At 37.7% G+C, this 15,418-nt stretch overlaps 1 protein-coding gene across 3 annotated transcripts in view; it reads right to left on the bottom strand.

Annotated features, from left to right (window-relative positions):
- LOC311300456 (oxysterol-binding protein-related protein 7-like) overlaps positions 1-12,662 on the bottom strand; it is a 161,438-nt gene extending 148,776 nt beyond the window's left edge. For 2 of the 3 annotated variants that reach the window (XM_084424732.1, XM_084424734.1), the window contains exons 1-6: positions 12,562-12,640; positions 11,113-11,292; positions 10,849-10,992; positions 10,693-10,746; positions 10,483-10,596; positions 3,087-3,257 (exon numbers count right to left, since the gene is read on the bottom strand). In XM_084424732.1, the coding sequence (XP_084280858.1) occupies positions 3,087-3,257; positions 10,483-10,596; positions 10,693-10,746; positions 10,849-10,992; positions 11,113-11,244 (615 nt within the window). In that variant the 5' untranslated portion in view covers positions 11,245-11,292; positions 12,562-12,640. Of the gene's footprint in view, positions 1-3,086; positions 3,258-10,482; positions 10,597-10,692; positions 10,747-10,848; positions 10,993-11,112; positions 11,293-12,561 lie in introns of all 3 variants that reach the window. The other variant, XM_084424733.1, reaches the window with a different exon arrangement.
- Between the last annotated feature and the right edge of the window lie 2,756 nt (positions 12,663-15,418).

Genomic DNA, 15,418 nt, shown 5'->3' with positions numbered 1-15,418 from the left:
GAACGAGACCATGGCTGATCGCGACCTCGGCGCTCGGGACCAATGCTGAGAAACGCACGGAGTAGACGAGGTCGGAGTCAGCGGGTTAGTAACGTTAATCACTGCTTTGTGTGCATCGGCGCGTGATGCCTCAAGAGCTAAACGCCGGTCTATCAGCTCGGCCTGTCTCAATAAAAGGTTGTGGATCTGTTTTTCAACAGCTTCCAGTTCAGACTGCAGTGCATGCAGCTCAAATGTGTCCTCACCTGCACCAAAAGGTAGACTACTTACATCTGATATATTCGCCATTTTAACAGATGGACAGTAAGTTAGCAGCGAAGCTACCAGTGATGCTATCAATATTAATACTAATTTATGACTGAAGTCTTGGATATAATCCGTCTTTTTAGTGGTAAGGGTGTAGAGTAGACGCACGATAGGCGAAAAAAAATAATGTTTGTTTGTAAGTGAGTGTGGAGAAGACGCGTTCAGCCGTGATCCACGGGAGTAAGCTATAAGAGTATCCGGCGTTGGATCACTAATAGGCTTGAGACGCGTCTGCTCAACAGTCCGCGTTGTAACTATGAGGTTTGAGCAGTAGTGCTTCTCAGTGAGGAAAAGTAGAAAATGTTCGTTGTGAGTTTAAAGAGAAAATCAACAGTTATAAATCAAATCCAGGGTTCCCACTCTAAACCAAATGTCAAATTCCCTGACTTTTCCCTGACTTTCACTGACTAAAAAGATGAATTTCCATGACCTATAATGAACGGCAAAACAGGCCGCTGTTTTGCGGAGCACCGAGCAGACAAAAAACAGCCACCTGTCCTAACCTGACGTGACAAAGCTAGAAGACGACAAAATCAATCATAAATCACAGCCAATCATAACCGTGCGTGGGCTCTGTTCGCAAAAATCGCTGCAAAAGATGCTTTCAAACAGTTGTTTTACCATTCGTTGTAAAACCTGTACATTTTTCCGTTGAGAGCTTGAATAATAGACACTCCAGCCCAGTTTCCGGCGGCGGAGTAATACCATACCTCACAGCACATCCAATACAAGTCAATGGAGTTGACTACGATAAAACCTGTTGGAAAGCATCTTTTGCAGCGATTTTTGTGTGAGCATATCAGTGAACACCCCTGACCACTCGGTGAGTTTCACATCTTTGTAAACGAAAGTTTAAAGGGATATTTCCCCCAAAAATGATATTTAACCCATGATTTACTCACCCTCAAGCCGTTCGAGATGCATATGTCAATCTATTTTCAGACGAACACATTTTCAGTTATTTTAGAAAATGTCTAAGATCTTTCAGTGGTTATAATGTGAAGCTATGGGGTCCACCTCCTTCAAGTCCCAAAATGTGCATGCATCCTTCACAAAAGTAATCCATCCGGCTCCAGGGGGATAAACGAAGGCCTTCTGAGGGTAATCCGTACGGTTTTGTCGTAAAAATATACATATTTAAAACTTTATAAACGAAAATAACTGGCTTCCGGTAGCGGTCGACACGCGTTCACGGAGATGGATGCTGGCGTTTTAGGAAGGATTGTTCCAGTGCCCATAGGCTGCCATTCTGTAGGTCGGGGGAAAGCGAAAGAAACCTAAAATTCTCAGGACAGCAGCATGTGTCCAAATTTTAATCTTAACCGTTCTATTTCATCAGAAACGATCTGTAAACAGGGCTTTAAGTGTAAAATACCAAACTTGTCCTTTAAGCTGAGACGTGCTCCACTGTGTCTCACACTGCTGTCACTGCTGGGGGTGGGAGCGGCTTCATTAGCTGATTGCGGTTCTCTTGGAGCTATATGGGGAGGCTGCAGTAGAGCAGTGATGGGCACTTGGGCCGAAGATGATGCTCCTGTCGGCTTCATACGAGTAGCATGCTTCTTGCTGTTTGCGTGGCTGCGAAGTGCACCCTCACCCATATTTGATAGCTCAATAGTAGTTTTACAAACTTTACATTTAGCTTTTCTGTCGTCTACTTTTAACACCCAGTCTTTAAATTGTTCATTTTGTAGTCAAAGCTCTTGAAATTTACATTTTCCTGGCATGTTTGCCTTAGTCGAATGCAGTCACCTGTACCTGTTAACTAAGTGATTTCCAATTGAGCGGGAAGGGAATAAATATGGCGCTCAAAATAGCCTAAGCACAACAATACAGAAATATGTGTGAAACAAATCGGTATAGAAAAATTATATTTTGATAAATGGAAACTAAAATTTAAAGCAACAAACTAAATTCCCTGATATTCCATGACTTGGACAAAAAATATATAAAATTCCCTGACTTTCAATGTCTGGAATAGACCTTTTAAAATTCCATGACATTCCAGAAATTCCATGACCCGTGGGAACCCTGCAAATCGGTAGAGCTCCAAACACAACAACGCGTTCAGACGCGACGCATGCGCATGAAAAAAACTTGTGCTCTCGCGAGAACTCTGAATCAATCAATCAATCACACAATCAATCATACAAACACACACACCAAGTAACTACTATTAACTAACAAGAAACTCTAACGAATTAGTAAGTAATAGTGCTTAGTTTAATGTGGTAGTTCACTGTTCACTATTAGATAGTAGTTCTTAGTAGTCCTCTGGGAGGTATGAAAAAAAAAAAAATTGTAGCTACTGATTAGCTAATAGTGAACTACCACATTCAACTGAGTGCTAATACTTAGTAATTTGTTAATCAGAATTTCGTGTAAGTTAATAGTTACTGGAGTGTTAATGCATTACTCATTTGTTCCTGTGTATTAATTAATTTAAATTAAATTAAAATTAAAATTAATTAAACTAACTAACTAACTAACTAACTAACTAACTAACTAACTAACTAACTAACTAACTAACTAACTAACTAACTAACTAACTAACTAACTAACTAACTAACTAACTAACTAACTAACTAACTAACTAACTAACTAACTAACTAACTAACTAACTAACTAACTAACTAACTAACTCAATGATGGAACAGTATTCTAAAGTGTTACCAAAAATAGAACTTTAAAATAATGATAAAGTTAGATGCAAATAGTCACTGAGAAAATTACTGGGAATGTCAAAAGCAATCATGTTTAACAAGAACCTAAATGCCTACCATCACTCTGTTTCTCTGTGCAAGATTTGCCATGGCAGGCAAAGTACTGCCGTTTCCTGTCGAGAGTGCTTGCAGGACCCCATGGTGCAGGTTTATAGCCTCATTCTTCTTGAAATGGCGGTGGGCAGTCAATTTGGTCAGCCAGATGTAAAAGATATCATCAGTCTTAGCCTGAAAGCAGAAGACAAGCCAATCCACCCATACCCAGTTACTGTACTGTTAGAGAGTTTTGGAACTCAAGCTCAAATTGGAGTCCAGTTTTAAGTCTTGTCACAAGGGTTTGAAATGAACACCATCAACCTGCCAAATGCAGGTAAAAATCAACTGTGTCAGGTGATGCTGTCAACTCAAAGACTACAACTTACTGCTCTTGACTGAATAACTTTTGTTGCTTTAATGATAATACATTTAATTCATACAGTGAAGACTACACAGTATTTAACTTTTACATTTGATTATAATTTTTTATTTCTAAAATAAAAATGAGTTCTGTTTATTCTTAAATAAACATATTGTACCTGAAAAACATAATTAGTTTGATTCATATATTTGTAATATTGTATTTGTTTTATTGTTTGTAATTTGCTTTGTTCTTGTTTTTAATAACTTAAATAAAACAAAAAAATTATTGTGAAATAAGATTTTGGTCATATCGCCCAACCCTAGTCCATACTGGACGAGAAACATCATGACAAGTCTTTAAAATTGTATAAACATTGTTTTCTATGAGTTTACTCACAACCGGCGGCACAACTCGTAGGCTGTTTAAAATCCCGTTGCGCCAACATAAACAAAGGTTTGGAAAAAGGTATGCCTAGGTTGGAAGATTGTGTGTATTGTGCATTTTCAGTAATACGTTTTTGTGGCTTTAATAAAGTTTATGCTTCATAGAGAGAAATAGAATATAGATTGCCCTTTCTGTTCACATTGGCCCTCATTTATCAAAAGTGCGTACACCAAATTTCCAGCGTACACCCAAAACCACGGTGACTTTGAGATTTATCAATATGGACGTTGGCGTACGGCACGCACAAATCCTACGCCAGCTCAGGAGGTGGTGTATGCACGTTTTGAGTTAGTGTGGAAATGTGCAGAAAAACAATTCCTAACACCACAAAACGCACTGACAAACTAAAAGATATGATATATTATTACCCACTGTAAAAAAACAACAACATAGTAATTATAAACTTCAGTGTTTATTTTTGTGCAACATGGACTTCAATGTTTAATTTTGTGTGACTTTACCACAAATTTGATTTGATGCATATGTATTCCTTCAGTTGCGAGCCTGTGCGCTTTACCTGACGTTTCAAGCCTTGTTAAATACTTTTGCCTGGCTCCGCAGCGCGAGTCTCCGCAGACTGCGCGCGCACCACCGCAGTAAACGGCCGCGGCGTTTATACTCGACGCGCTCGCTGTTGTACTATTCTTTAAAACGATGGTTAGGCCAGGGTTAGGCCCGGCAGGTGTGCACGGACTGGGTTTAATAATGAAAGTCTTTCAATGACCAAAAAATAATTCAGACTGACAAAATAATAAAAATGACATTCTTCTTCTTTTAAATAATAATAATAATAATAATAATAATAATAATAACGACATTCTTCTTCTAAATAACAATAAGCGTCATTAATAATAAAAATCTAGAAATCAATTTTGTTTCTTTCCACTTCCCTGGTTTCTCTTTCTCTTTCTCAAAGAAGTTTCTCTTCTTTGCCGTCTTCCGTGTGTCCATGGCGTAAAATGAGGGCGTGGGGGGAGCGGAGACTTGAATATATAGGGGCGTGTTATTCTAATGACGCTCGTTTTCAGCCGCGGCATTTATCAAGCGCAGGTATTGCGTACACCTGGATTTCAAAGGTACGCACAGCTTCATAAATCAGGCGGTGAGAGGAGTGTAAGCATAATCTTACGCCAACATATACGCCCGTTTCTACGCAAGAATGATAAATGAGGGCCATTGTATTTTCACCTACCTACCTTTCTCTAACACCTAAATACAAACTGATTGACCCCACTTTTTTTACATTCTTTCACTTCATTTCAGAAGTAAACTGTTGCCTGTTTAGTGATTATATTCACTGTTTTGGACTGAATCACATTCTGGACTTAAGAACTCAAGTACAGAATGTCAAGTGTGCCTTCGAGATGTCCGGTGTGTGACCAGTATACAACACACCGCTGGAGCATCTCCGGTACAATGGTGAGGATACAAAAGGCCACTTTTTCAACCCATTCCCACTCCCTGGTGTCTGATAAATGTTTTATATCCAAGACTTTTGCGCGCCATTATACAGATCCCAAAAGTGGACTTTGGCATCAAACACCATATTGCTTTCATTGAGAAACATTTGCTGTCAATTTACAAAGGGCAGGGGAATTTTATCATCATGGAATTATATACTGGGGTATAGTTTTATCATCAACATGTTTTTGAGCACAATTTTCATTATCGAACGATTTTGGAATGAGAACGGTTCTCTTTCTTTCTTTTTTTTAAATAGATGTCAATGGAGGTGAAGTTGAGATTTTTGTGAGGAAATGGCTGATTACTTTAAGAATTGGCAGCCTGTCTGCTAATCTTCAACGTGTGTACTATTAAAAATTATTTTAGAGTGAGCTATATTTGGAAAATGCACAAAATAAATGTGGTTTTATAGAAGAAGTCACAGAATTTTGCAACAGCTAGGATTCAGTTTATGGTATTAGACTTTCATGGTATCTGGAAACAATGAGTGTCAAAACTAAAAGCAGAATCAGATTTTGTAATAAATATTTAAATCTTAGCTATGATTAATAATCTGTTTTATTAGGGGCCAAGCACCGAAGGTGCGTAGGCACCTATTGTATCTGTTCCCGTTCTTATTAGGGGCCAAGCACCGAAGGTGCGTAGGCACCTATTGTATCTGTTCCCGTTCCTATTATTAGGGGCCAAGCACCGAAGGTGCGTAGGCACCTATTGTATCTGTTCCCGTTCATATTATTATTAGGGGCCAAGCACCGAAGGTGCGTAGGCACCTATTGTATCTGTTCCCGTTCCTATTATTATTATTATTATTATTCCGTTTCTTCCGACTTGGAGTCTATGGCAGCCCATAGAACCGCTTGCGGGAAAGTTATGAAATTTGGCACACTGATAGAGGACAGTCTGAACTGTCACCATAGCAAATTTGGTGTCTTAAAACCAGTCCCTCTAGCACCACCAACTGTCCAAAGTTGCACTCATGTTTATGCTAATAACTTTTGAACCACAAGGGCTAGAAACACAAAAAGATATGGAATTCAAGTTGATTCGTCAAACCGTTTTCGATAAACGCTCGAACATATTTTACGTAGCACTTGCATAAACAGTCGTAAGGCTGTATCTCCGCAACGGTTTATTGTATTCAGACCAAACTTGGTACATGTCATCACAAGCATGACCTGAGGCTACGTGCTGCGTTTCGGCACAGCGCCACCTACTGGTCCGGAGATATGAAAAATGGCTACTTTTGCTTATAACTTCTGAACAGTTTGTCCAAAAATCCTAAAATTTGTCTCGTTAGATTCAGGGCAACATGCCGAGTCGACTGATATCCAATTTTACCATATCGGCCATTTTGACTGTCGGCCATTTTGAATTTTGTGCTAAAATTATGTATTTTAACAACGCATGAACGAATTGTTACGAAACTTGGTATGGGTCATCAGCACGATGTCCTGAAGGAGCGTGAGAAGATTCGAAACAGCGCCACCTAGTGGTGAATTTTTTTCTTCAAATGATTATAACTTTGGGTGTGATCGACTTATTTTCACGAGACTCATCTCATTAGACTCTTGAATCGTTGCCGAGTCCCACGATACCAAACATGCTAGGTTTCGCCTTACGGTTTGTGTAGCATTGTGATTCAGCCATTTTGCCTAAAATCCTCTCTAAATGTCTTTAATTCTCCTCCTAGGCCGTTGCTTCGATTTTCACGACAATTGAACCAGATCATCTCCAGACCATGCCGACAAAAAGTTATGGAATTCAAGTTGATTCGTCAAACCGTTTTCGATAAACGCTCAAACAAATTTTACGTAGCGCTTGCATAAACAGTCGTAAGGCTGTATCTCCGCAATGGTTTATCGTATTCAGACCAAACTTGGTACGTCATCACAAGCATGACCTGAGGCTACGTGCTGCGTTTCGGCACAGCGCCACCTACTGGTCCGGAGATATGAAAAATGGCTATTGAATCGTTGAATCAAAATTGAATCGTATCATCTCCAGACCGTGCCGACTAAAAGTTATGGATTTTGTGTCGATAGACGAAACCGTTTTCGTATAGCGCAGCAGCAAAGTTGAGGCATGATGCCAAAAGCACTATTCAGGCTTTATCTCTGCAATGCCTTGACATATTGACACCAAACTTTGTATGTGTCATTGTCACTTCACTTTGACCACATCACATCAGTTTTGTAACTGCTCCACCTATTAGTCGAAAGTGATAATACATTAAATAATATTTTGAATGACTTTTTATATGATTTTTCAGCCATTTCGCCTAAAATCCTCTCTAAATGTCTTTAATTCTCCTCCTAGACGGTTAGTCCGATTTGCACAAAAATTGAACCAGATCATCTACAGACCATGCTGACAAAAATTTATGGAATTCAAGTTGATTCGCTTAACCATTTTCGATAAACCCACGAACAAATTTTACGTAGCGCTTGCGAAAACAGACGTAAGGCTGTATCTCCGTAACGCTTTATCGTATTCAGACCAAACTTGGTACATGTCATCACAAGCATGACCTGAGGCTACATGCTGCGTTTCGGCACAGCACCACCTACTGGTCCGGAGATATGAAAAATGGCTATTTTTGCTTATAACTTCTGAACAGTTTGTCCAAAAATCATAAAATTGGTCTTGTTAAATTCAGGGCAACATGCCGAGTCGACTGATATCCAATTTTACCATATCGGCCATTTTGGCTGTCGGCCATTTTGAATTATGTGCTAAAATGCTGTATTTTAAGAACGCATGAACAGATTGTTACGAAACTTGGTATGGGTCATCAGCACGATGTCCTGAAGGAGCCTGAGAAGTTTCGGAACAGCGCCACCTAGTGGTGAATTTTTTTTTTCAAATGCTTATAACTTTGGGTGTGGTCGACTTATTTTCACGAGACTCATCTAATTAGACTCCTGAAACCTTGCCGAGTCCTACGATACCAAACATGCTAGGTTTCGCCTTACGGTTTGTGTAGCGTTGTGATTTAGCGCTTAAAAAACATTTGGCTATATCTTCGAAACCGCTTGTCCGATCGAGACGAAACCACCGTCAGAAGTTTGGAAACATAGGTCGATAGCTTAACGCCAATACCCAAATACGAAAATATTGATAGTAAGGGGTAGTAAAATTCAATCAAAGTCATGTGTCAGTCATTTTTTACGTGTTTTTTCATATAAATGTCTATAACTCTGAAGCGAATTGAGATATTTTCACCAAAATTGACACACATATGTATGGGCTCATTCTGAGGACACAAAAAAAATTGTGGGACTGAGCCTCTTGGTGGCGCTATAATAGAACAAAACATGAAATTCCCATTGACTTCAATACAGTTTTGTGAAATAAAATACTAAACTAAACAAATGCATTGGTGTAATATTACGAAACTCAGAATGTGCCAACAACACCATCCCCTGAAGGTACTCAAAATATTTCGAAACAGCGCCACCTAGTGGTCAAAAGTTATTACAAAATTTCCAAAAAGGCTAATAACTTTTGAATAAATCTGGCTATTGAAATGCCACTGGTCGTAATAGATTCCTTGGGTCAAGCCGAGAACATAGATACCAAGTTTTCCTTATTTGGCCAAACTTCCTGTCCGCCATCTTGATTTTCAGTCAAAACCTACTTTTTCGAACTCCTCCTACACCGTTTGTCTGATTTTCACCAAAATCAAATCGTATCATCTCCAGACCGTGCCGACTAAAAGTTATGGGTTTCGTGTCGATAGACAAAACCGTTTTCGTATAGCGCAGCAGCAAAGTTGAGGCATGATGCCAAAAGCACTATTCAGGCTTTATTTCTGCAATGCCTTGACATATTGACACCAAACTTTGTATGTGTCATTGTCACTTCACTCTGACCACATCACATCAGTTTTGTAACTGCGCCACCTATTGGTCGAAAGTGATAATCCATTAAATCATATTTTTATTTACTGTTTCTATGATTTTTCAGGAATTTTGCCTAAAATCCTCTTTAAATGTCTTTAATTGCTCATTGTTGCAGTTGGTCTGACACGTCTTGTCTTATTCTGCTTGGCCCCGGTAATTGCTGCTTGCAGCTATATTTTCTTATATTTTTGTTTTGGATAGTAAACATTTTGAATGGCTTAATTTAATAGTCAAATTGGCTGGTGATTGAAAAATCCAGCTTATCAAGCCTAATGTGTTGTGCATATGCAAATCATCCCAAATTTTCATGCAAGACATTCAGAAAAAGAAGCACTATGCAGAAAGCAAATACTTGAAGCTCAAAATAATCAAAATACTGTTTCAATGTTTTATATTGAGTGTGTGATGGAATTCTTTTTAATTAATCATAACTAACATTTATTTTTCATGCAGGATTAACAATTATATGCTTTTGAAACCTGAAATGTCCCAAAACACTCAGTCAGTCAGTGTGTCTAAATCATGTCCGAACATAACAGAAGGGGAAATGAAACTAGACTATCTAAATTTATAAACTCATGACTGAGTAACAAAGTGAAGTAAATCAAGAAATCAGAGTTTGCTTCTACCTAGTGACAGAAGAGTTTGCTAAATTATGCATATGAAGAACCAATATTATTGTAGGAAAATTATGTAATGTATTATGTCACAATTGCCATGCTCCTATCCTATTCTATTCTATTCTGGTGGGATTCTCTCTGAAATTGGTCGAGATCCTCCGGCCCTGATTAAAGCATATTTGAAGGCATTGTCTTGAGTCCGTTTAGTTAATGCTGCGCAGAAGGTTAGTGGAACACTAGAGACCTTAATCCCAAGTGGTAGTGTTCAAAAAGGAGCGAGACGTCGCTCGACTCAGTATGAGACTCTTAGGCGGGGTTAGATTGCGGTTCAGGTAACTATATTTCTTAGGCATTTTATGTGGTCAGAATAGCTACTCTTAGGCATCAACCAACGCAATCAGAGGTGAATTCAAAGTATAATTTTGCAAGTGTCGACTGTAGACGCCCCAGGTAAATTTAAGTCAGTTGCGTAGGGGACAATCTACCATGAGTGCAATCTTGCAATTTGGATATTGTCTTGATTGGACTTGACTATGATTCAGCTTAGGTGGACAAAATAAGTTACTGTAATAATTTACAATATCAATAACTACTATAACGTTTTCAGTTATATATACACATACCTTGACATGGTACAAGCTGACGCCTGCATCAAGATCGATACGCTTGGATTTCTTGTTCACAGACATGACCGCAAGGCTAACATCTAGAGCACCATGAATCTTGCCTCTGACAATCTGAGGATGTGAGCAATCACACACTTAGAAAAAACCTAGAGGCAGATATTACTACATTATAAAGATTACTAAATAAGAGAAATTGGTTTTACTTACATCCAGCTGAGTCTTTGAGTATTTAAGAATCCCCTTATCCAATACAAAATATCTCTAAAGGAGAAAAACATTGCATTGGGACAGGTCATCAGAAGCCATGGTGCTCATTTACAACAGGTATTCTTCATTTATATTTTCTTATTTCATGCAACTTGCCTTATGCCAGCCCTGGAGAGGATACTTCCGTTTTTTCATGAGGAATCCCTCACAAATGCCTGGAACGGCATTATTGACCATGCTTATTCCTGCGATAGGTGCAGAACATTCTGGATCTGATATTACTTCCCAGTCTCTGGAGTTCTGTATCAGGAAAAAAATAAGTGTAGATTTACAATAACTGATATGTTTTAAGAGGAAATTACAAACAATTCAGATGTAAGAGCCAGAGCATAAAAAAATATTGAGAGCTGTTTCACTGACTTGTCGTGAGTGGCGTGAAGATCCTGTACTGCCATTGCGGAAGTGTGTGGGTTTAATAGCACAAATGACCACTGATTTATCCAAAGCACTCACTGATTGGCTGCTATTCAGAGGATGTCCGTAGTCAGCCATTGATATAGTCGGTATACGTTTAGAAGTCAGTCTATTCAGGGCTGGATGCTTCCATCAAATAATATAAGTGGAGATGAATTATACAAACATAAACGTGAATTTGAAAAACATACTTTCAAACACCTTTCAAACACCAAAAATGTACATTCCTACCAATTTGGCACAGACCAAGCTAACCAAAAGTTATACAAATATTTTTGATAAATAAAATGGTTTACTTGTTACATGTCAAAATTGTTTTTATGGTGAGCTGGCAAACAGGACGTGAGGTTATATCTTTAAAATACTTTGGTCTGTTGAAACAGAACTTCACCACCATCTGCTGAGGGAACAGCAAACTGAGGATTGTGCAACCTGCTGGTCATGAAATCATTTAACTCTTGAATTTTTGCTTATTTTAAATTCTTAAAATGACAAAAGATGCCAAATCTTTTTAAAATGACAAATTTAACTATGTGGAAAGTAAACGCATTGTAGGACTACGTCTAACAGCAGTGACTCAGTGGCACTGAATTTGAGCAATGTGAACAAGCAGGGAAAAAAAAGTTGTTTCTCTAAAACTATTTGAAACTTTTAGTAAAGGTATGAACTAACTGATGAGCTCACTATAGTATCTGATCTGATCTCGGTTCCATTTTGTTCCCAATGAAAATAAAACTGATTGTTGTCAATTATTAAATTGATTTAATAAACAATGTTTATAGAAATTAGTTTTTCTAAAATCGAATTGTTTTAGAAAAGTTTGATGTGGATGTGTGATTAGTGTGGTCTGATGAGTGTGTGTGGAATGTGTCCAAACCGCTCAGATGAGTTCAGGTTTCTCTCGCACGCGCGCGCGCACAGACGAGTTTGCTGTCTGTTTGGCATGCTCTTAATAAAAACCAACAAATTAAGTTTATGCGCAATGTCTCTACATAGTGTATCATACACAAAATAACTTTCGTAATTTGAAATCCCTTGGCACAATGCAGAGTAAAGACACTATTATACTCGGATTAATCGGAATATCATAGTATGGTGTAATTAGATTTAAATCGTTTCGCTATTGTTTGACTAATTGTTATAAAATGAAACCAGCTACACCAGGTTAAACCAGGTGACACGCTAAACACTTACAAGTGCATGAAAGTTAATAAATGAACGATTCATTAGGCTTCAGTAATCATAAGCTACAAGTCAGGCAATTAATTATGTAACTTCCACAAAATACTACTTGCGTTCGTCTATACCAATACATTAATAACATAAAACCGATGCTCCATGTCACACAATAGCTACGGATACATTGTTTTTGCGTACAGATTAGTTGTTTCTTACCTTTCACAGGTGAACTGTTTCATGTGGCCGTCTCATTCACTGCACACGAGCTCTTGCCAAATCTTGGTCATGACGTCACAGGGTGTGTTCACGCCTGCCGGACTTTTAAAAAAAAAAAGGTTGAGCAACATATATTTTAGAGCTACTCATAAATAACACCATTTGAATTTAAGCATATTGAAGTTTATAATTTGAAGTTTATAATTTGAACATTTTACAGCAATTTGAACCACCTATTCAACACTTTCCCTTTGTCTCCAGGCTTGTGTATACCACTGTGATGATAAATACAACACTTTTTTACAATCTTGGTTATACCAGTAATGCTTCTCTCTAATGTATAGTTTTTTGTTTTTTTATAAAATTAATTTAGCTTGTCCCTCAAGTAATTTAATAACTAACAAGTAAAAACATTTAGGGACACTGCTACTGGGACGTTTTATCATTGCCTGTGGAGTTGTCCTCTGAAGGCCCGTTCACACTAAGAACAATAACTATAAAGACTATAAAGATAACTATATTAGCGTCTACGCCAGCGGTTGTCTGTCACTTTAAAAGCTTGAGCTTGTTACAGCAGGATGGCTTTTGATTGGCTGTCAATGTTTTTATTGTTCATCAGCTGGATAAAATCGTTCTGAAAGTGATTCCAACGATATTGTTTCTCTGTGCCGTTATAACTGTGGTGTGAACTCTTCTTTATCTTTATCGTTATCTTTATAGTTATCATCCTTGGTGTGAACGGGACTTTATACTGCTGTTCTGGGACTTGATTGGCCTACAATTAAATTCTATTTTTAAGTGCCCACTTTGGCTTGGAGCAAGGACCTGCTTACTAGGTCTAAAATATATACCCCCAGACTTTCAGAACAAAGACTTTATTCATATTTTGGTTTGTTCTGCTCAAAAAATGTATCCTGAGCAGATGGATTAACAAGGATCCCCCCACATTAAATCAACAGCTGTATACAGTCTCAAGCATTATTCTTCTTAAAACTTTTTCCACAGCCATGAAGAAACCCTTTCTTTTCAGATTTGGGATTTGGGGACCTCTAAGTCTGAAGACAGGCTTGCTAGACTTAGCTTGAATAAAAGAAGTGTAGTACAACACTCTGGAGTTGATGTATATGTGATTGTTAGTTCTTCAATTGTATACTACATTGTGCTTTTAGTTTTCTCTGTATTTTTATTTTATTTTTAATAAAATAAAAGGGGGGTTGATGGATATTTTTTTGATACTTGCTGTAAATCTGTTTTACCATGCTTTGCACTAAAAAAGTTATAATATTTAACAAAAGAAAAGAAAATAGTGTTCACGTCTAAACACAACGTTTTTCTGACGTCAAGCTCCAATGTCAGACATCTCAATTTGCTTGAAAATGACAGTCGCATTGACGTCTAAACCCGATGTTTGTCTGACCACAAGGTCCAACCTTAGACAGACATCTCATTTTGGTTGAAAATGAAAATCGGGTTGACATCTTATGCCGGCCTTTATTTGACGCCAAGCTCCGGTGTTGGGCAGATGTCACATTTTCACAGGAAATTCACTTTAACCTGATATCAAAACCTAATGTTGAGTGGTAGAAATTCCCATATGGTCTAGGGGAAAGTTGAGAAACAATTTAAATTTCCCAAATGCAACATCTTTGGAAACACATGGAATTTTGGTTGGAATAAACATCAGACATCTGCCAAAAAGATAATTAGGTTAGTATGGATTTTGCTGACATGACATAAAACATTTAACTAAGCCAGGCTGTTCTTGTAAAAAAAATCAAATAAAAAAAAAATCCTAACATTTTTTAGAAACAAGCAGACCAACTTAGTGGCACTGCAATCTAAGTGACACTGCAATCCACAAACACTTGTCAGCGTAAATAGATAAATAAAAGCATGCAATGGGTTATCAGACCTTTCTTTAATTGTAAAGAAAAAATAAAGAACCAGCTTACCTATTTTAAAGAAGAGGGTTTACAACAACAACAAAAAATCTGCAAACGATTTCAATATAAAAAAAACAAAAAAAAACATTACATTAAAAATAAATAAAAATATTTATAATCATCATCCTAATTTCAAACCTTTTGCAACTCGGACCTCCGCTTATGGAATGAGCTAACAGGAACGTTTTTCAAGAAAGTTTTTTTCTGCCACCTCTGCACACATCACGGAAATCAGATAAATCCCTACACATATAGATTCTTTCACCTAGATATCATCATATAGAGTCTGTTCCCAAAACTAGGAAATACAAAAAATACCCAAACCCATTTAGAGGTAAAAATTTAATTGATGTTCAACAAATAAAAACCAGAAACAGAAGAACAGATGATAAAGATCGGGTTGTTGAATATTCAATCCCTTTCTTCAAAAACACTTATTGTTAAAGTCCCCCTGTAGTCAATAATTGTATCCCTTAAAACTCAAATTTGATCACCAAAATGACATATTTAAACATTTTCTCCTGTGAAAAAAAAAGTATTCATGTCTTAGCTTAAAGGGTAACCAAACCCTAAAACAACTTTTTTTAGTTAATGATCTGTAAGACTGGGGCTTTATTAGTGCTGTTCATTGATTCGAGTACATTTTTTGACATTTGGGTATAAAGTGTTTTAATTCTACAATATATGGTGTAAAAACATCTGAGAGTGCTGCCCTCTTCAAGTTGAACGGTGGCTACTGCAGTTTAATTTGTCCTATTGGAAGTTGTGGTGCCCTGTGACGTAAGAGGACACCAGCTCACCACGCCCTTGGCAGTCCCTGGTATAAAAGCATCTTGTTTCGTCAAAACAAATGTAGCGAGTCAGTAGTTGGAATTGCGAGTATTTAAAACGATCAGGATAGCGCAAATTAGCAT

The sequence above is a fragment of the Rutilus rutilus genome (assembly GCF_951802725.1).
Source record: "Rutilus rutilus genome assembly, chromosome: 11".
Classification (NCBI taxonomy): Eukaryota; Metazoa; Chordata; class Actinopteri; order Cypriniformes; family Leuciscidae; genus Rutilus; species Rutilus rutilus.
The sequence above is the reverse complement of the archived record's forward strand: the minus strand, read 5'-3'. Positions and strand labels throughout refer to the sequence as shown.